Source organism: Colobus angolensis, unplaced genomic scaffold (assembly GCF_000951035.1).
Source record: "Colobus angolensis palliatus isolate OR3802 unplaced genomic scaffold, Cang.pa_1.0 Scaffold480, whole genome shotgun sequence".
Taxonomy (NCBI): domain Eukaryota; kingdom Metazoa; phylum Chordata; class Mammalia; order Primates; family Cercopithecidae; genus Colobus; species Colobus angolensis.
Genome location: NW_012118266.1, coordinates 409,931 through 431,376, shown reverse-complemented (window position 1 = coordinate 431,376; position 21,446 = coordinate 409,931). Strand labels below are relative to the sequence as shown.

The window sequence follows — 21,446 nt, the reverse complement described above, 5'->3', positions numbered from 1 at the left end:
GCACCCGCCACCACACCTGGCTATTTATTTCTCTTTTAAATATTATTACTATTATTATTATAATTATTATTATTATTATTAATTTTCGAGACAGGGCTTCACTCTGTCGCCCAGACTGGAGTGCAGTGGTGCAATCTTGGCTCACTGCAACCTCTGCCTCCTTGGTTCAAGCTGCAAGGCTCTAATATCGGTTCGAATCCTGAGAGCGTGCCAACAAACAACACAGGGTGGTGTGGAGCAACACGCTGTTTTATTTTTATTTTTATTTTTGAGACGGAGACTCGCTCTGTCGCCCAGGCTGGAGTGCAGTGGCACGATCTCTGCTCACTGCAAGCTCCGCCTCCCGGGTTAACGCCATTCTCCTGCCTCAGCCTCTCGGGCTACAGGCGCCCGCCACCGCGCCCGGCTAATTTTTTGTATTTTTAGTAGAGACGGGGTTTCACCGTGTTAACCAGGATGGTCTCGATCTCCTGACCTCGTGACCCGCCCGTCTCGGCCTCCCAAAGTGCTGGGATTACAGGCGTGAGCCACCGCGCCCGGCCAACATGCTGTTTTAATGAGCGCCTGGGTGCAGAGGGGCTGAGGCCAGCCCCAAGTGAGGACAGGGCAGGAGTTTTATAGTCTCCTGTAAACAGGAAGTGTCCTGCTCTGATGTAACTGCTATGTGCTACCCAGGGCTTCTCTCCCTCCATCTCCAGGGGTACATGTCTTCCGGCCAGCTCTCTTCCTGCTTCTGCTATCTTGCTGACGCCCGCTGCTGGCACAAATGACCTTGTGTCTTGGGACTGGGCCTGAGAAGTGAGGAGTTATTTATCCCCCCAAGCTTTCAGGTCCCAGGGATAATCTTTCACAAGGGATTCTCCTGTCTCAGCCCCCTGAGTAGCTAGGATTACAGGCACATACAGCCAGGCCCAGCTAATTTTTGTGTTTTAGTAGAGACGGGGTTTTGCCATGTTGACCAGCCTGGTCTCAAACTCCTGACCTCAGGTGATCCACCCGCCTCAGCCTCCCAGAATGCTGGGATTACAGGCGTGAGCCACCATGCCCGGCCCAATGTCTTAAACACAAAGCAGGCAGTGTGGAGAGCAGCCCTTGTAAAGAGGGAGGGGACAAAGTCAGGGTGTGGCAAGTCTGGGCTGATCCCTCCTGGACTACGGCCTTGGCCACCATGGGTCCAGCAGGAAGACGGCTGGGAGAACAGGGCTGGGTGGTTGTTCTGCCTCAGTTGCCCACCTTAGTTGGCAAGCATTTCTCAGACTAGCCACTCCTGAGTGGAAAACACTGAACAATCTGACCAGAGAAAATTCACAACACCCGGGTGGCACAGGAGCCTGAGACACAGTGACAGGGCTGGAGACGGCAGGGACCAAGACTTCATGTTGTGTGATTCCACTGATAGGAAATGTCCAGAGCAGACAAATCCAGGGACAGATTCGTGGGGACAGGGGTGGGGACACTCAGGAAATGGGATGAGCAATCTCATGGAGGTGATGTAAATGTTCTAGAACAGGAGAGTGGTGAAGGTTACACAACACAATAAACGGACTGAAAATGACTGAATTGTGCACATGGGAAATTATATGGCAGAGTTTGTGTCTGGAGGTGAGAAAGGCTGTCCCCTGGGGCCATAAAACTGGAGCTGCCAGGCTTACACCTACCGTGGGTGGTAGAATTCCTCGCTCCAGGGCATCGAGGAACAGTGGGTGCAATACAGGAAAATTGATTAAGTGGAGAATGGCTTTACCCTGGCTTCAGTGGATGTGTTATCTTCTGGTGATGGAGCTGAGTTTTGCTGTGGCTTTTCGGGATGGAACCATCCAGGTGTCCCACAATAGGGGGTTGGGGCTTTCCCCTTCACTTTAGAGCTTTACTCAAAACACATTTTGTGGCCAGGTGTGGTGGCCCACACCTGTAGTCCCAACTTCTCAGGAGACTGAGGTGGAAGGATCCCAAGAGCCTGGAAGGATGAGGCTGCAGTGAGCCGTGATCATGCCGCTGCACTTGAGGCTGGATGACAGAGTGAAACCCTGTCTCAAAAAAATAATAATAGCCAGGCATGGTGGCTTACACCTGTAATCCCAGCATTTTGGGAGGCTGAGGCAGGTGGGTCACCTGAGGTCAGGAGTTTGGGATTAGCGTGGCCAACATGGTGAAACCTCATCTCCACTAAAAATACAAAAACTAACCAGATGTGGTGGCAAGCACCTGTAATCCTAGCTACTCAGGAGGCTGAAGCAGGAAAATCACTTGAACCCAAGAGGTGGAAGTTGCAGTGAGCCGTGATTGTGCCATTACACTCCAGCCCGGACGACAAGAGCCAAACTCTGTCTCAATAGTAATAATAATAATAATAATACCAGGCGCAGTGGCTCACACTTGTAATCTCAGCACTTTTGTAGGTTGAGGTGGGTAGATCACGAGGTCAGGAGATCGAGACCATCCTGTCTAACATGGTAAAACCCCGTCTCTACTAAAAATACAAAAAATTAGCCGGGTGTGGTGGCGGGCACCTGCAGTCCCAGCTACTTGGGAGGGTGAGGCAGGAGAATGGTGTGAACCCAGGAGGCAGACCTTGCAGTGAGCCGAGATGGCGCCACTGCACTCCAGCCTGGGCGACAGAGCCAGACTCTGTCTCAAATAATAATAATAATAATAACAACTTTGTGTGTGTGTGTACTAAAACCAGAACGAAACAAGAACATGGGTAATTTGAGAATGTGAATTGTAAATAATCAATGCTCCAGTCTATACTATATTGTCCTGTGTTTCTTGGGTTTTTTTTAAATTTGTTCGTTTGTTTGTTTTGAGGTGGAGTTTTGCTCTTGTCGCCCAGGCTGGAGTGCAATGGCGAGATCTTGGCTCACTGCTACCTCTGCCTCCTGGGTTCAAGCAATTCTCCTGTCTCAGCCTCACTAGTAGCTGGGATTTCAGGCCCCTGCCACCACACTCGGCTAATTTTTGTATTTTCAGTAGAGATGGGTTTTCACCATGATGGCCAGTCTGGTCTCAAACTCCTGACCTTAGGTGATGCACCTGCCTCGGCCTCTCAAAGTGCTGGGATTTAAGATGGAAGACACTGTGCCCAGCCTGTTTCTTGGGCTTTTAAATTTATTTTATTATCTATTTATTTATTTTTGAGACAAAGTTTCACTCTCACCCAGGCTGGAGTGCAGTGGCACAATCTCGGCTCACTGCAACCTCCGCCTCCAGGGTTTGAGCAATTGTTCTGCCTCAGCCTCCCCAGTAGCTAGGACTACAGACGCGTGTCACTACGCTCGGTGAAATTTTATATTTCTTTAATTAATTAATTAATGTATTTATTTATTATTTTCTGAGACAGTGTCTCACTCTGTTGTCCAGGCTGGAGTGCAGTGGCGTGATCTCAGCTCACTGCAACCTCTGCCTCCCGGGTTCAAGCAATTCTCCTGCCTCAGCCTCCCTAGTAGCTGGGATTACAGGCGCGTGTACACGTCTGGCTAATTTTTGTATTTTTGGTAGAGACGGGGTTTCACCATGTTGGCCAGGCTGGTCTCGACTGGCTGGTCTCAAACTCCTGACCTCATGATTCACCTGCCTCGGGCTCCCAAAGTGCTGGGATTCCAGGCATGAGCCACCGCACCCAGCCTAATTTTTGTATTTTTAGTAGAGATTGGGTTTCACCATACTGACCAGGTTGGTCTCAAACTCCTGACCTCGGGATCCATCTGCCCACACTGGCCTCCCAAAGTGCTGGGATTGCAGGCGTGAGCCTCAGCAACAATTTTTTTTTTTTGAGAGGGAGTCTTGCTTTGTCACCCATGCTGGAGTGCAGTGGCATGATCTCGGCTCACTGCAACCTCCGCCTCCCGGGTTCAAGCAATTCTCCTGCCTCAGACTCCCGAGTAGCTGGGATTCTAGGCATGTGCCACCACGCCCAGCTAATTTTTGTATTTTTAGTAGAGACGGGGTTTCATCATGTTGTTCAGGCTGGCCTGGAATTCTTGACCTCAGGTGATCCACCCGCCTCAGCCTCCCAAATGCTGGGATTACAGGCGTGAGCCACCACGCCCAGCCTTTGGGTTTTTTAAACTCTTCAAAATTAATCCAAGGGCACAGAACAGGTCAAGGTCCTGGCCCCTGACGAAGTGCTCCTGGTTGTGTTGTTTTGAGTATTGTCTCAGCTTAGGTCTCCTTCTTCCTGAGGTCTCAGGCCTCTGTCCACAGGGCTGGTAGTACCTTCTTCTTTTTATTTTACATATGAAAGCACATTAAATCTTTCCTCTCTTGTAAATATTCCTTGCCCCCACCCACCTTTACTGACAGCCCTCAATACCTGTCTGGATGCTGTTACTTTTCTGATAAATTCCACCCATTGCTTCTACCACCTCCTTAGTTCCACCAGGGCTTGGGGCTGGGCCTCCCTCCAGCCCCTCTCTAAGTTTCCTCAGGGGACTTTCTGAAGTATACAGGGGATCCTGCCATTGCCCCTTCCCACCACCTCACAAGACTCCCATGTCTTCTCTGTCCCATCAAAAGGGCTCAAGTCTTCACTGCTGCTATTTGCCTTGCCAGGGACCACCCCTCAGCCTCCACTCCTATCTGCCTTATACCAGGAAGCATTTCTGCAGGTATATGCTTAGTGCCTGCTCCTGGGTATACTCATTTAGTACTTGAAATGCCCCCACAGGCCGGGCGCGGTGGCTCAAGCCTATAATCCCAGCACTTTGGGAGACCGAGATGGGCGGATCACAAGGTCAGGAGATCGAGACCATCCTGGCTGACACGGTGAAACCCCGCCTCTACTAAAAAATACAAAAAACTAGCCGGGCGAGGTGGCGGGCACCTGTAGTCCCAGCTACTCGGGAGGCTGAGGCAAGAGAATGGTGTAAACCCAGGAGGAGGCGCTTGCAGTGAGCTGAGATCCGGCCACTGCACTCCAGCCCGGGCGACAGAGCGAGACTCCGTCTCAAAAAAAAAAAAAACAGAAATGCCCCCACAATCACTGTGCCTGGATCATGGGACCTATATTCCACACCTGGCACAACCCAAATCCACTAGGATGGGGCCAGGTTTGTGGACACAAGGACTTGAGTGTGACTGCCACAGAGGGGAAGTCTCGGTGAAAGGCTGCCCGGGAAGTGATGGAGGATGGAGGGAGGTTGGGACCCTGACTGAGATGGAATCAGGCACAGCCGAGAGGTCCTGGGAGACTCCTTGGTGGGAGCTGTCTGTTCTCTGACCCATGCTGTCAGAGGGGCCCTGCCTTAGCCAGCTGAGGAGGCCCCGTCACCCTGGAGATCAGTTTCGTCTGCTCCTTTCACATCTGTGGTCATTGTGCTCTCATAGAGTCTTCCCTCAATGGCCGCCATTTCCCATCTCAGGCCTTGGGCTTAGCCTGGAGTTTTTAATATTTGCAGGTCACATTACCCTCCTCCCTAGTTTGTCAAACCTGTGTTCTCAGGTACATATTTATTCCTTGAAATGCCCCCACAACCAGTGATAACGTCTTTGGGTTCCTATACACACACACGTATACATATATACACACGTATTCATATGTACACATTTTTCTTATTATTATTATTATTATTTTATTTTATTTTTTTGAGACAGAGTCTCTCTTTGTCGCCCAGGCTGGAGTGCAGTGGCTGGATCTCAGCTCACTGCAAGCTCCGCCTCCCGGGTTTACACCATTCTCCTGCCTCAGCCTCCCGGGTAGCTGGGACTATAGGCGCCCACCACCTCGCCCGGCTAGTTTTTTATAGTTTTTAGTAGAGACGGGGTTTCACCGTGTTAGCCAGGATGGTCTCGATCTCCTGACCTTGTGATCCGCCCGTCTCGGCCTCCCAAAGTGCTGGGATTACAGGCTTGAGCCACCGTATTTTATTTTTTTGAGACAGAGTCTCTCTTTGTCGCCCAGGCTGGGGTGCAGTGGCGTGATCTTGGCTCACTGCAACCTCCACCTCCTGGGCTCAAGGGATTCTCCTGCTTCAGTCTCCCAAGTAGCTGGGACTACAGGTGCCCACCACCACACCCAGCAAATTTTTGTATATATAAGTGTGTGTGTGTATATATATACACACATATATGTATATATATGTATATACATGTATATATGTGTGTGTTTATATATATATATATTTTTTTAAGATGTAGTTTTGTTCTTGTCACCCAGGCTGGAGTGCAAGGGCACAATTTCGGCTCACTGCAACCTCCGCCTCCCAGGTTCAAGCTATTCTCCTGCCTCAGCCTCCAGAGTAGCTGGGATTACAGGTGCCTGCCACCACGCCCAGGTATTGGCCAGGCTGGTCTTGAACTCCTGACCTCAGGTGATCCACCTGTCTCAGCCTCCCAAAGTGCTAGGATTATAGGCATGAGCCACCACGCTCAGTCAATTTTTGTATTTTTAGTAGAGACAGGGTTTCACCATGTTGGCCAGGGTGGTCTCGAACTCCTGACCTCAGGTGATCTGAATGCCTAAGCCTCCCAAAGTGCTGAAATTATGAGATTACAGACATGAGCCACCACACCCGGGCTTGTCATAAGATTTTTAGAGAGAAAAGGAAAATAACCCTTGAGGCTGCAGCTCTCACCTCCCTTGGCTGCCTGAGAGAGGTCAGGGTCTGGGTTTCTCCTTCCTATGCTCATCCTAGCCTCTTGGGCGGGTCTTCCACCCCCAGCTTGCCCTAATCCTCCAGGCCCCATCCCTTGGGGTTGAGACTTTCTCTAAAGCCACCCGTGTCCTCTCCTTCCTATCCTGAATCTGTCCCTTTCTGCCCTTCACTGCTGTCAGGGCAGCTATTGTTTCCTGCTAGGACTCCTGCGTTTGCGACCCCACTAGGTGCACTGTCTTTCCTGCAGCCCCTTAAACATACTAATGGGGCTAATGGGACATGGCTTCCCCGCCTCAACGCACCGCAATCTTGCCACTCAGCCCAAGGTTCATGCATTTGTCTTGCCCAAGGGAGGGCCATCCTCCCTCCCCAGAGGCCTCTTGCATGCCTTCCCACCTACCCTTATGCTCTTCCCAAAACAGCCCAGTGAAAGCAGACCCAGTGGGTCCAGCAGGCCATGGTTTGAGTCTGAACAAAGACAATGATGATGGCAGGTTATTAGACTTGTGTTTTTTGTTTGTTTGTTTTGTTTTGTTTTGAGACAGATTTTCACTCCTGTTGCCCAGGCTGGAGTGCAACGGAGCGATCTCAGCTCACTACAACCTCTGCCTCCGAGGTTCAAGTGATTCTCCTGCCTCAGCCTCCCAAGTAGCTGGGATTATGGGCGCCCACCACCACGCCCAGCTAATTTTTTGTATTTTTAGTAGAGACAGGCTAGGCACAGTGGCTCATGCCTGTAATCCCAGCACTTTAGGAGGCCGAGGCGGGCGGATCACCTGAGGTGAGGAGTTCAAGACCAGCATGGCGAACATGGTGAAACCCCGTCTCTACTAAAAATATAAAAATTAGCCAGGCATGGTGGTAGATGCCTGTAATCGCACCATTGTGCACCATGTCCCCCCAGCCTGGGGGACAAGAGCGAGACTTCGTCTCAAAAAAAAAAAAAAAAAGTAGAGACGGGGTTTCACCACGTTGGCCAGGCTGGTTTAGAACTCCTGACCTCGGGTAATCCACCCACCTTGGCCTCCCAAAGTGCTGGGATTACAGGTGTGAGCCACCGTGCCCAGCCTAGACTTGTGTTTTAATGGGGTTTCCCATCTGGCACATATTTTCCACCCCCTGACCTGACCTCCAAATACCACATCTACAACACAGCCAACAGTAGCTGCCCTGGGTGAAGGACAGGCATCCTGACCTTGTCTGTCTTCCAGAGGCTTTGTTCTAGTCATACATTTGGACAGTGGGTTCCCACTTTCACTCCAGAGTCACTCTGTCCTCTGGGATAAGGGAAGTGAGAACTGCTCCCTGAGGAATGAGATTACGAAGGGGCCTAGTAAAGGCTGGGAAGGCACAGAAATAAAGCTTTCAGGGAGGGAAATGTGAGGAATGTGTTCATCAGATGGGAAACAAATAGTGGCATTTATCGGACTCTCACTGTGTGGAGGCCCTGGGTCTCACCAGATGTATTTGTTTTCTATCGTAACTGTAACAAATTACCAGAAACTTCATAGATTAAAACAATATCCATTTATTAGCTCACCATTCCATAGGTCAGAAGCCCAAGTAGGTCTTCTGTGGGTCTCATAAAGTCTGAAATCAAGGTGTGGTATGGACTGAGTTGCTGTCTGGAGGCTCTGGGGAAAAATTTGCTTCCAAGCTCATTCAGGTTGTGGGCAGAATCTAGCTCCATGCACATCTAGGGCTGAGGTCTGTTTTCTTTTCTTTCTTTCTTTTTTTGAGACGAGTCTCGTTCTGTCGCCCAGGCTGGAGTGCAGTGGCACGATCTTGGCTCACTGCAAGCTCCGCCTCCTGGGTTCATGCCATTCTCCTGCCTCAGCCTCCCAAGTAGCTGGGACTACAGGCGCCCGCCACCACACCCGGCTCATTTTTTGTATTTTTAGTAGAGACGGAGTTTCACCGTGTTAGCCAGGATGGTATCGATCTCCTGGGACCTCGTGATCTGCCCTCCTTGGCCTCCCAGAGTCCTGGGATTACAGGCCTGAGCCACTGCATCCAGCCATGAGGTCTGTCTTCTTACTGGCTGTTGTTGCACCTCTTCTCAGATTCTCAGCATGACACTTGTCCCTCTCATGGACAAAACTCTTCTACTTCAAGTTTCTCCACCTTCCTCTTCTGCCTTTAAGGACCCTTATGATTACCTTGGACCTACCAAAATAATCCAGAATCATATTCTATTTTTAAGATCAGCTAATGAGTAACCTTAGTTATGTCTGCAAAAAGCCTTTCACCATGTAGTGTAACTATTCATAGGTGAGATTATCATATTTACAGGTTCTGGAGATTTGGGCACGGAATCTTGGAGGGGGCCATTTTCAGAATTCTGTCCCCCATAACAGATCGACTTGCAATGTCCCAGAATCTCAGAGAGTCTAGCTCAGGAGAGGCCCAGAGCAGGGTGAGGCAGTTGTCTGTTCCTGTCTGCGTTGTAGGAGAAGATGCCAAGGCCGAGATGGGGTCCGCTCCCCAATCCCACCCACAGCGGGCGGGCCTGGAGTAGGGGTAGCTCGCCTGCGCCTCCTGGCGGCTAGGGACCGAGACCTACTTCAGCTCTCACCCGTGTCACAGGAATAAGGCCACTTCCCCAGTTCGCAGTGGGGTTTAAACTGGCCAGAACAGGTTGGTGACTTGGGCCGGGAACTGCCTTCCCATCCTCCATCACAGGGCGCCTGCGGATTGATCGCGCAGGCCCCGCCACACCCCTGATCTCCTGGGCGACGCCGGAAGAGTGCTCTGGTCCAGAAATTCCGGCAGCCCTAGCCTCTTCGACTTTGGTTCCGACTGAGAGCCGCAGTGCGGACCGAAGGGAGCCGATTGCCATAAAAATACCGGAAACGTGCTGCGGATAGGGTTTCCCCTGCGCCGCCGCGACCACGGGCTTTGGTTCCGCCGGCGTAGGGGCCCGGAAGTGCGGCCTTCTAGTCCGTGAGAAGGAGGCGGCCACAGTCGAGCCTGGTGCCTGAAGAGGAGTCGGAGGTGGGGTCGGATGGGCATCCCCCTGCCGCAGGGCGGGCGAGGAGGCTGGGGCGTGCCAGGGGAGGGGCACCTGCGCTCCGCTAGAAGCGCACGCTGCGAACGCGAGGGGGCGCTGCAGGACCGGGGTACGGCGCGGGCCAGGGTGCGGGGTGGCCGCGGCGGGTCAGAGGGGTGCTTTGGGATTAGGGTGGGGCGCGGGCAATGGAGCAGAGATTGGGAGAACGCGCTCAGGGTAAAGCACACGGCGCGGCGAAGGCGTGGCGGGAGTGTGCGGCGCCGGACCCAGGAAGCTGGCCTGGGCGCCGGGTCTCGAAGGCTGGCCTTTGTTCTGAAGTGTCCAGGCCGGCTTTGCGGCGTCGGGACTGAGGAATGGAGCCCGCCGCGGGGCGGGGCCGGGCGGGAAAGGAGGGTTCAAGTCTCTCGGGTTGATGCGTCCCCATCGGCCGGACACAGATTAGAAGCCTTTCAGGTGCTAGGTGAATACAGATGGGGCGGGTGCTGCTTGCTGGGTTAGCCTTTGCACGGGCACAGGCCTGGCTTTTTTGAGGCATTGCACAGAAGGCTCAGAGTGGGGCCGGGGGGCGGGGTGGTGTATCCGGATCTGTAGTCTGGAAAGGCTCCCTCTGGCTGCCATGTGGGGAACAGAAGGGGAGGCGAGGGGCGTGGAGAGACCAGCCAGGTTTCTTCATCCGTCCAGGACAGCGGGAACGGGGCAGTGGAGGGGCTCGTAGTGGCCTGAGGGTCAAATGTTGGGCATGCAAGAAAGTGAGGCGTCTGGCTGAGCAAAGGGACGGCGGATTGGGCATAAGGAGTTGGAGGGGTTGAATCTTGAGATCCCAGTAGAGCCCGAGGGTGTAGGGGCAGCATCAAGCCGAGCCCACTCCGGGGCTTTGTGACTCCAAGGGAGAGACAGGCTGGTGGAGGCTATATGGATGTCAGAGTCCAGCGCTCCTGCCCTCCTCCCTTAGACTGGAGGTGTGTGCAGTCTGGGTGCGGGATGAGCCGAGTATCTCATCCCTTGTTTGATAGAAGGGGAAACAGGCCGAAGGATCACGGTTTACCTGCTTGATGGACGGAGTAGCAGAACTCCTCACATTCCAGCGTCCTCTGGGGACTACTCCCTCCCGTTTCTGGTACCTGATGTTGGGCCTTGTCTGGCTTGCTCAGTGGGCACCTATCCAGTCACACACCCCTGCTCATTCCACACTTCCCCTCTCTGTGCCGCACCCACACCCTGGGCCCCACAGGCCCCATCCAGATGGCAAGAAGCTGGGGCTGCAGGAGCCACCTCCCTGCCTGCTATGCTAGGGGCTGCCAGGGACCGTGTGCTGGTTTCCCTGGGGCATCTCCCAAGGTAATGCCCAACCTTTTACCCTCAGCCCTTAAGTGACCAGGCACACCCAGAGCCATGCTGCCCAGGAAACAGGTCATGCCATCCCACTCCTGCCAAAGCCCCTGTATATACTAGTTAAGGTGACCTGGTTCTGAGGCAGCAATCCTGCCTCTGCATAGGGTCTCATACCGGGGGGATGTAGCTAAAGGAAACCAAAAGGAGCTGCCAGCAGGGGTGGAGGGGAAACTAGCTGGGTAGTGAGCAGGGTCTGCTCTGGGTGAGGTGGGTTAGCCAGTTGGGATGGGGGTCTTTGGCCTCTTCTACACACAGGGCTGCCCTCTTGGAGGGGCACATGGGGAGGCTTAGGGTTATTGGAGTTGGGGTGGGGTGGGGTGGGTGGGTGAGTCAACATAGAGTAGGCCAAGCCCTGAACCTTTTCGGGGGCTGTAAGCGAGACCCGGAGAGGGGCAGACCTTTCACATCCCCAACACCATCTCCTAGGGGTGTGCTAAGGTTTGCGGCGTTAGTGGGGGGCTGTGGAGGGCCTGGCCGGGACCGAAATGGGAGGAGGAGGGAGTGCTGGAGTGTCCTGTGTTGGAACTGGGGACTGTGAAGGGCAGCTGGGGAGGGATGGGTTAGCGCGCCTTGGAGTGTGGTGCACTCTTGAGCCCTGTCCTGCAGCAAGGGGTGAGGGGACAGGGAGGTTGGGACAGAGGGGGGTCCTCAGTTGACCTCTTCCGGCCCTCCTCTTGTTCTGTGCAGATGGCGGCTGCAGAGGCTGTGCACCACATACACCTGCAGAACTTCTCACGTTCTCTGCTTGAGACCCTCAATGGGCAGAGGCTGGGGGGGCACTTCTGCGACGTGACTGTGCGCATTCGTGAAGCTTCGCTGCGTGCCCACCGCTGCGTGCTGGCGGCCGGCTCGCCCTTCTTCCAAGACAAGCTGCTGCTCGGCCACTCTGAGATCCGTGTGCCTCCCGTGGTGCCCGCACAGACGGTGCGACAGCTGGTCGAGTTCCTGTACAGCGGTTCGCTTGTTGTGGCACAAGGCGAAGCCCTGCAGGTGCTCACGGCCGCGTCGGTGCTTCGCATACAGACAGTTATCGACGAATGCACGCAGATTATCGCCCGCGCCCGAGCCCCGGGCACCTCTGCGCCCACGCCCCTGCCCACCCCTGTGCCCCCGCCACTCGCACCTGCGCAGCTGCGTCACCGCCTGCGCCACCTGCTGGCTGCGCGCCCCCCGGGGCACCCTGGTGCTGCGCACAGCCGTAAGCAGCGCCAGCCCGCGCGTTTGCAGCTGCCTGCGCCCCCAACACCTGCCAAGGCCGAGGGGCCTGATGCTGACCCCTCACTGTCCGCGGCCCCTGACGACCGCGGTGATGAGGATGACGAGGAAACTGACGATGAGACCGATGGCGAGGACGGCGAAGGTGGCGGCCCGGGCGAGGGACAGGCACCTCCTTCCTTCCCAGACTGTGCTGCCGGCTTCCTCACTGCTGCTGCTGACAGCGCCTGCGAGGAGCCCCCTGCACCCACTGGCCTCGCCGACTACAGTGGTGCCGGGCGGGATTTTCTTCGGGGAGCTGGAGCAGCTGAGGACGTATTTCCAGACAGCTATGTATCCACTTGGCACGACGAGGATGGCGCTGTCCCCGAAGGCTGTCCCACTGAGACCCCTGTCCAGCCCGACTGCATACTGGCTGGACCCCGCCCACCTGGTGTGAAGACCCCAGGGCCACCCGTCGCACTCTTCCCCTTTCACTTGGGTGCCCCCGGGCCACCTGCACCACCCCCTTCAGCACCATCGGGGCCAGCCCCTGCGCCCCCACCCGCCTTCTACCCCACACTCCAGCCTGAGGCAGCCCCCAGCACTCAGCTGGGGGAGGCCCCGGCTCCCTCTGCTGCTCCCACCACGGCCCCCTCAGGCACCCCTGTTCGCACCCCAGGTGCTGAGCCACCTACCTATGAGTGCAGCCACTGTCGCAAGACGTTCAGCTCCCGGAAAAACTACACCAAGCACATGTTCATCCACTCGGGTGAGCCAGGGCGGGAGAGGAGAGGGAGAATCTCTCATTGGAGAGTTAAACCTAAGGGGGAATTCAGCACTAGTTACAGGGCACTGGAACTGTTCTGTTACTTTTGGGTAGCAGGGGGCCTGGAAATTGAGCCTTCCCCCAAGTGCAAGGTATATGGGGGAGGGGAAAGTCCCACTCTGTGGAGCAGCAGGCACTGGCTTCTGTGGAGGGGGATCCTGAGGCTGGGTTGGGAAGCAGGAGCCTGTCCTGGCCTTTGGAAGGGTGGTGGTCTTGGCAGGGGGTCCTGGGCAGGTTGGGAAACTGCTCCAGGGAGCCTCCTGTGTCTCTGGTTTCCAGCAGTCCCGCTATGGGCAGTCAGCAAGGGAGGGTGGGTTTACGGGCCCAGGGGTAAAAAACCCTCAGAGAGGTGGTGCGATGAGGGCCCCAGGAACTCCTGAGACTGGGGCAGGAGTAGGAAAACATGGGTACAGTGTGGGGACCCCACAGCTGCAGAGGACCCCGAAAAGCTGTGCGGAGGTTCCCTCGGACCTTGGCCATGTCAGGGAGGCGGCTCTGCAGCGCTGCAGGAGAGGTAAAGAGTGGGAGGATGGTACTGAGGAATGTGGTGAGGATGCTCCCTGGGGGCTGAAATGGAGGACAAAGGAATGGAAAGCAGAAGCCTGCTGGGCATTGTCAGTAAAAGCAAAAATTTGGCTGGAAGGCCACAGTGCTAGTGAGGGAGGTTTCTGCATGGGCTGGAACTTGGGATTTGACTGTGAGTGGTGGGGAAGCCACGGTATTCTCAGCTGGGGAGTGACTGAGATGTCAGTTTATAATCACCTCTGGCTGCCTTGGGGACAACTGGGGAGGAGCCAGGGGCCTGGGAATAAGGGAGTTGGGTGGTTAGTCTCCAGGGAGCTGCCAGAGGCCCCAAGGTAGTGCTGGCTGTGTGAAGTGTGTGATCTGAGCCAGGTGTCTGGGCGCGGTTAGTCTGGGGTACCCCCTGGCAGGCACTGCCTTTCAGTACCCTGCCACTGAGAGAGGCTTTTTTTTTTTTTTGGAGACCGAGTCTCCCTCTGTTGCCCAGGCTGTAGTGCAGTGGTACGAGCTTGGTTTACTGCAACCTCTGCCTCCTGGGTTCAAGTGATTCTTGTGCCTCAGCCTCCTGAGTAGCTGGGATTACAAGCGTGCACCACCACACTCGGCTATTTTTTGTATTTTTAGTAGAGAAGGGGTTTCGCCATGTTGGTCAGTCTGGTCTTGAACTCCTGGCCTCAAGCGATCTGCCTGCCTCTGCCTCCCAAAATGTTAGGATTACAGGTGGGAGCCACCATGCCTGGCTGAGATGCACATTTTGTTAATACCTGATGAATCTAGGGGTGGACTCAGCCTGCCTCCCCTCCCCTAACCTAGAATGAGGAGCTCTTATCACACCAAGGACATTATAGTGGCCAGCGGGCAGGGGTTCTGGGCAACTGGGGCTTCCTGCAGGAAGGTGGCAGATGTGCCCAGGTCCCTCCTTATGAAAGGGCACTGGCCTTGTCAGACTGAGTTTAGGAGACTATATGGGCATGGGCGAGGGGGGCGAGGTCCGAGTGTCTCCCTGTGCCGGGTGGGTAGGGGCTGAGGGAGAGGGTCCCTGAGGGTAGAGGGAGAGCCCAGTGGGCAGTCCAGATGGGCAACAGATGTTCCAGATAGGCTGGGTTCCCTGCAGGCAGGGTACTTGCTCGATTTAGGGGAGCCCTGTCAGACAGTGGCATCCCAAGATAACAGAAAGGGGGTCCCTGCCAGGAAGGGATGGGAGAGAGGTACTTCACAGTGTATGAGGGTCCCTGTTGAGCAGGAAAGTCCCAACGCGAATGGAGGTTCTGGAGAGGAGGGGGTGTCCCTGCTGGGCGGGAAGATCCCAGAGTAAGGGGAGGGTTCCCCGACAGGCATGGGATCCCGGGATAGTGGTTCGGGAGGGGAGGGGAGCTCCTGCCAGGTCCAGGCGCCCAGGGTGGGGGTGGGGTGGCGGCGGGGAGCTGTAGAGTCTGACTTAAGTTCACGGCCCGCCCTGTCGTCCGCAGGGGAGAAGCCGCACCAGTGCGCCGTGTGCTGGCGATCCTTCTCGCTGCGCGACTACCTGCTCAAGCACATGGTCACGCACACGGGCGTGCGCGCCTTCCAGTGCGCCGTCTGCGCCAAGCGCTTCACGCAGAAGAGCTCGCTCAACGTGCACATGCGCACTCACCGGCCCGAGCGCGCGCCCTGCCCCGCCTGCGGCAAGGTCTTCTCGCACCGCGCGCTGCTGGAGCGCCACCTGGCCGCGCACCCTGCGCCCTGATGGGGCTGGGGCCTGGCCTCGCCCACGGTCGGCCACGCCCGCTGCGGGACCTGTGGTTCCCGCCACTAGACCACACTCCCTCCTGAGCGCAGGTCCTCTCTCTCCCTTCACCCTTTCTCCATACCAGGGCCTAAGTCCGCCTTACTCCTCTCCTCCATGTGCTTGAACCCTCCAGGAGGTGCCGAGCTGGGGCTGGTTAGGGACCAGACCACCTCTGAGAACTAGACCATTTCCTGCCTAAACCGGGCGCTCAGGCGCGGGGACCCGGCCCAAGATAGGACTCCGGTTCTCGGCCTGCTCTCTCCTGGGGTGGGGGTGGGAGCTGGGGCCGCTCCCCTGCCCCGGTGTGAGGCTGGGCAAGGTCCCTAGCTCCCTACCCAAGCTATCCCTCCCTCATGGGGCGCCTAAGGAGGCTCAAGTGGACCCATCATATATGGGGCCTGGGCCTCGGGACTCTCGCTCTAATAAAGGACTGTAGGCCTTGGGGCGTAAACCACGAGGCTGTGAGCACCTGGATCAGTGCGTGCCTTGCTCTCATAGACAAGCTGTGGGTGTCAGGGCTCAGCGTCCTTGTTCTTGGGCGGCACCCATGCGGCCCACAGGCTGTCCTGGGCAGGGACAGGATGGTCCACTTTGCCATCTTGGACCTCTATTCTGTAGGGGCTAAGATGGGCTACATATATAACCGGCACTTGCTTCTCTTGGATCCCTGAGTCCTGTGGGGAGGAGGATAGGCAGGCCACATCTGAGATGGGTCTCTGAGAGGGAGGCCATGTGAAAGCCCCATCACACTCCTGATTGCTGCCGTCCACGACCTTTGAGGCCCCTCCCATAGATCTTCCAGCCAGGGTCTAAGGGCCTTTTGGACTTGAGACTTCCCCTCCCCCACTCTGATGGACATGGCTGAGCACCTTACTTGTGGTGAGCCCAGGGGGATCTTTGGGGCCAGGTTGCCCTGAGGGTATATGAGCCCCCATATATCTGCCTTTGGTGCTGGGGGCCAAGTTCAGGGAGGACTCCCATGGCCATGTTAGGGACAGGAAACAGGGGTGGGATCGGGGGGCTGACTGCTGGGCAGTTGGGGACACCACCCCAGTGGCCAGCCAGTGTCCCAGGCCCCTGCATCCAGCGGAGAGAGCAGCCACTCTTTACCTCTCCCCTCTTCAGCACAATAGTGGCTCCTAGCCTAGGTGCCCTGCCCTAAGGATTTCGAGCTGGTGGAGTGGGGTATGGCATGGAGGGCCATGCCCCAGCCTGACCTGCCAGCCTCCTAGGCCAATGGTAGCTCCTCTGGGTTTACCTTCTGGGACTGCCTCCTCAAGGTGAAATGCCAAGGCTTTGATGATCCACCTGCATGCATCATGGGCTGACTTCAGTCTCCTGAACCCCAGGACTCCATGGTCATCAAAGCCAGAGGTGGGGAAGAGACTCACAGAGCAAGCACATGGGTTGGGGGCAGAGCTGGTTTGAATCCAGGCGATGCGAGTGTTCCTCTATTTACTGAGCACTTGCTGGATGCCTGACAGGAGGCTACGATTCCTTGGATCGTGGGACAAGGGGCTTAGCCTGGCTGAGCCCCTCTCCCCAGGGTTCAGGTGGGTGTCACAGGAGGACCTCCCAGTGAGGTCTACCTTGCTGTCCTGTTGCTTTTCTGTTTGGCCTGATTGGAGTGTTCCCAAGGGCAGGGATTTCTGCTGAGTGCCTGGTACACAGCAGGGATGGGAGGGGAGGCAAGGGAGTTAGATCCCAGCCCCGGAGGGTGGATGGGGCAAGCAGGACAGCAGGAAGGGAGGCTAGTGGTGGTGCCCAAGGGGCAGAGACCTGGGAACCCAGAGACCAATGATGGAAAGGGGTCAGACCTGGCAAAGGAGGGGGCTGATAAGGGTGGCAAATAGGCAGAGAGGGGCTGGAGCCACACACAAGACCAGTCAGAGCAAACAAACATGTAGAGGAGAAAGACTGGGGGCAAAGTCCTGGGGAGAGGACCAGCCACTGTCAGCAGTGCCAGGGCCGCCACCCCTGGGGAGGAGCCACTGGGCTACTCTGAGGGGCCAGAGGTGAGCCTCAATATTCCACAGCTGCTGCTCCTAGGGAGGAGCTGGTACCATGAGTGTCAGGCGACGGTTGGCCTTGCTGCTGCTGCTGCTGCTCCTGCTCTGGGGCCTGGGACAGCCAGTGTGGCCAGTGGCTGTGGCCTTGACCCTGCGCTGGCTCCTAGGGGATCCCACATGCTGCGTGTTACTTGGGCTGGCCATGTTAGCACGGCCCTGGCTCAGCCCCTGGGTGCCCCATGGGCTGAGCCTGGCAGCTGCGGCCCTGGCACTAACCCTGCTGCCAGCACAGCCGCCCCCAGGGCTACGCTGGCTGCCGGCTGATGTGGTCTTCTTGGCCAAGCTCCTCCATGTGGGCCTGAAGGTCAGGGCATGCTTGAGCCGGCAGCCGCCTGACACCTTTGTAGATGCCTTCGAGAGGCGAGCACGAGCTCAGTCTGGCAGGGCAATCTTGGTGTGGACGGGACCCGGGGTTGGCTCAGTCACCCTTGGCGAGCTGGAGGCCCGGGCCTGCCAGGCGGCATGGGCCCTGAAGGCTGAGCTGGGTGGCCGTGCGAGCCTGTGTGCTGGGGAGCCTGCCGCCCTCCTGGTGCTGGCTTCCCAGGCCGTTCCAGCCCTGTGTCTGTGGCTGGGGCTGGCCAAGCTGGGCTGCCCAACAGCCTGGATCAACCCGCATAGCCGGGGGATGCCCCTGGTGCACTCTGTGCTGAGCTCTGGGGCCCGGGTGCTGGTGGTGGACCCAGGTGAGGGCCTTGGAGCCAGTGGAGAATGGAAGGGGGCAAGGTCAGGGACTGTAGGATAGGGGTCCTGGTGGGACTGGCAGAGGCCCTTGGTCCCCACCTGCCCACTTTCTCAGGCAATTATAATCAAGACTTATGAGGAGAAAGTAGTTCTCAAGTCACCAGAGTTTAATTTTCCCACAATGGCTATTTCAATCCTTTTTGACCAAAAATACTAATGATGGGATTCTTTACCAAACAACGTGGACGCTTTTCTATGCTAGCTGCAACTCTGCCTGCATCTGTGGGTCTCAGATCCCACCTCGCGACCTCAAAGGTGAGCCTTGCCTCTGTTTCTCCTCTGACCCATCCCTGCAGACCTCCGGGAGAGCCTGGAGGAGATCCTTCCCAAGCTGCAGGCTGAGAACATCCGCTGCTTCTACCTCAGTCACAGCTCCCCTACACCAGGGGTGGGGGCTCTGGGGGCTGCCCTGGATGCGGCGCCCTCCCATCCAGTGCCTGCTGACCTGCGTGCTGGGATCACTTGGAGAAGCCCTGCCCTCTTCATCTACACCTCAGGGACCACCGGTGAGGGTGCCCATTAGCACCAGCCTCTGAATTCTCAGGCTGACCTGACCCCACACTTGACTTGTGCCTCAGTGTTGACCTCTGAAACCACTTTACCATCTGATTTTGACATTTGTTTTCTGTTTGGCTGTTTTGTTTGTTTGTTTTGTTTTGTTTGTTTTGAGACAGAGTCTTGCTCTGTCGCCTAGGCTGGAGTACAGTGGTGCGATCGATCTCAGCTCACTGCAACCTCCACCTCCTGGGTTCAAGCGATTCTCTTGCCTCAGCCTCCTGAGTAGCTGAGATTACAGACGCCCACCACCACACCTGGCTAATTTTTGCATTTTTGGTAGAGACAGGGTTTTGCCAAGTTGGCCAGGCTGGTTTCTAACCCTTGACCTCAGGTGATCTGTCCACCTCAGCCTCCCAAAATGATGGAATTACAGGCATGAGCCACTGCGCCCAGCCTTGATTTTGACATTTGGCCTGAACTCTGACCCCCAATGTAATTTGAGAGGTCAATGCTAGAATTCTTCCTTTGTCCAGTAAACAGCCACTGAAACCTTTGGTCTTGACATATTACTCTCAGTCCAAATTCAGCCTGTGAACCCAACCACAGATCCCTATACTTGACTGCTCTCTGAGAGCCTCAAACCCCAATGCAGGCCTGGCTGTTGGAGATCTATCCCTCTGGTCAGGCCCCTCTCTGTGCTGTCATTTCACCACCCTGCCCTTGCCATGCCTTCATCCCAAGGCCTTCCGAAGCCAGCCATCCTCACGCATGAGAGGGTACTGCAGATGAGCAAGATGCTGTCCTTATTTGGGGCCACAGCTGATGACGTGGTTTACATAGTCCTGCCTCTGTACCACGTGATGGGACTTGTCGTTGGGATCCTCGGCTGCTTAGAGCTCGGTAAGCCCACTTCTGAGGATCTCTCCAATCTACAGGACCACTGGAGTAAGTGTCAGGGTGGGGCTGTCAAGGCAAAAAGACACTGTAGGTTACCCACACCCTGCGTTCTCACCTTCGAGAAGGGACACCCACCAATGAGTACCAGGGCCCCATGGACAGAAGCTTGGACGCCCACACAGTCCCTAATGGCTGTGCTTTGGTCAGGGGGTGACAAGACCTGATATGAGTGACGGTCACAGGCATCCAGGGAAGGTGGGGTGCTCAGGAGACGATAGGGATGCTGGCCCAGATTTGTGACATGGCCCCAGGGGGAGCTGGAGTAGGAGTTGCTCTCAAGCACTCCATAGGGCTGTCTCTTTGGACTCTTGATGCAGAATCTAGACAGGGACCTCTCCATAGCTTGTTCTTTTTTCTCTTTTTTTTTTTTATTTATTTTTTATTTTTTAGACGGAGTCTTGCTTTGTCGCCAGGCTGGAGTGCAGTGGCCTGATCTTGGCTCACTGCAACCTCTGCCTCCTGGGTTCAAGCGATTCTCCTGCCTCAGCCTCCCGAGTAGCTGGGATTACAGGCGCCCACCACTATGCCCAGCTAATTTTTGTATTTTTAGTAGAGATGGAATTTCACCATCTTGGCCAGGCTGGTCTTGAACTTCTGACCTCATGATCCACCTGCCTCGGCCTTCCAAAGTGCTGAGATTACAGGTATGAGCCACCGCGCCCGGCCATTTTCTCTCTCTTTTTTTTTTGAGACAGAGTCTCGCTCTGTCGCCCAGGCTGGAGTGCAGTGGCATGATCTCAGCTAACTGCAACCTCCACCTCCCAGGTTCAAGCAATTCTTCTGCCTCAGCCTCCTGAGTAGCTGGGATTACAGGCATGCACCACCATGCCCAGCTAATTTTTGTATTTTAACTAGAGACAAGGTTTCACCATGTTGGTCAGGTTGGTCTCGAACTCCTGACCTTGTGATCCACCAGCCTCGGCCTCCCAAAGTGCTGGGATTACAGGTGTGAGCCACCGCGCCGGGCCTCTTTGTGTTTTCAAACTTTTATCATGGCTAGGTGTGGTTGCTCATGCCTATAATCCCTGCACTTTGGGGTGCCAAGGCAGGAGGGTCACTTGAGCCCAGGAGTTCAACACTAGCCTGGACAACATAGTGAGAGGCCTTCTGTTAAAAAAAATAAAAAATAAAAAAGCCAGGCATAGTGGTATTAGGGGAACCCGCCCCCAGTATTTCAACATAGGTTCTTTCTATTTTCCATAAGTGTTGGCCAGCTGAGAAATAAAGAGAAAGAGTACAAACAGAGGAATTTTACAGCTGGGCCACCAGGGGTGACATCACATATCAGTAGGACCGTGATGCCCACCTGAGCCTCAAAGCCAGCAAGTTTTATTAAGGATTTCAAAAGGGGAGGGGGTGCAAGAACAGGGAGTAGGTACAAAGATCACGTGCTTCAAAGGGCAAAAAGCAGAACTACTGATAAGGGTCCAACAAAGATCACAAGGCAAAGGGCAAAACAGAACTACTGATAAGAGTCTATGTTCAGCCGATAAACATGTTCAGTCTATGTTCAGCCGATAAACATGTTCAGTCTATGTTCAGTCTATGTTCAGCCGATAAACATTTTAAACAACAGAAAACAGTGTTTGAGAGCAGAGAATCCTCTGACCTGCAATTTACCAGGGCGGGGTTTTTCCCTACCCCAGTAAGCCTGAGGGTTCTGCAGTAGACCAGGGCGTATCTCAGCCCTTATCTCAACTGCATAGGACAGACATTCCCAGAGTGGCCGTTTATAAACCTCCCCCCAGGAATGAATTCCCTTCCCAGGGTCTTAATATTAATATTCCTTGCAGCCGGGCGCGGTGGCTCAAGCCTGTAATCCCAGCACTTTGGGAGGCCGAGACGGGCGGATCACGAGGTCAGGAGATCGAGA

At 55.4% G+C, this 21,446-nt stretch overlaps 2 protein-coding genes across 5 annotated transcripts in view; both read left to right on the top strand.

Annotated features, from left to right (window-relative positions):
• Positions 1–15,765, top strand: part of ZBTB45 (zinc finger and BTB domain containing 45) — a 28,428-nt gene extending 12,663 nt beyond the window's left edge. The window contains exons 1-3 of one of the 3 annotated variants that reach the window (XM_011959118.1): positions 8,637–9,587; positions 11,683–12,961; positions 15,010–15,765. In XM_011959118.1, coding sequence (XP_011814508.1) covers positions 11,683–12,961; positions 15,010–15,266 — 1,536 coding nt within the window. In that variant the 5' untranslated portion in view covers positions 8,637–9,587 and the 3' untranslated portion in view covers positions 15,267–15,765. Of the gene's footprint in view, positions 1–8,636; positions 10,064–11,682; positions 12,962–15,009 lie in introns of those variants that run through there. The other 2 variants (XM_011959119.1, XM_011959120.1) reach the window with 2 other exon arrangements.
• A 1,498-nt stretch (positions 15,766–17,263) lies between these two features.
• The window catches only part of SLC27A5 (solute carrier family 27 (fatty acid transporter), member 5), a 10,489-nt gene continuing 6,306 nt past the window's right edge, over positions 17,264–21,446 (top strand). Inside the window, exons 1-3 of one of the 2 annotated variants that reach the window (XM_011959116.1) lie at positions 17,264–18,060; positions 18,415–18,624; positions 19,358–19,516. In XM_011959116.1, the coding sequence (XP_011814506.1) occupies positions 17,373–18,060; positions 18,415–18,624; positions 19,358–19,516 (1,057 nt within the window). In that variant the 5' untranslated portion in view covers positions 17,264–17,372. The remainder of the gene's footprint in view (positions 18,061–18,414; positions 18,625–19,357; positions 19,517–21,446) is intronic. The other variant, XM_011959117.1, reaches the window with a different exon arrangement.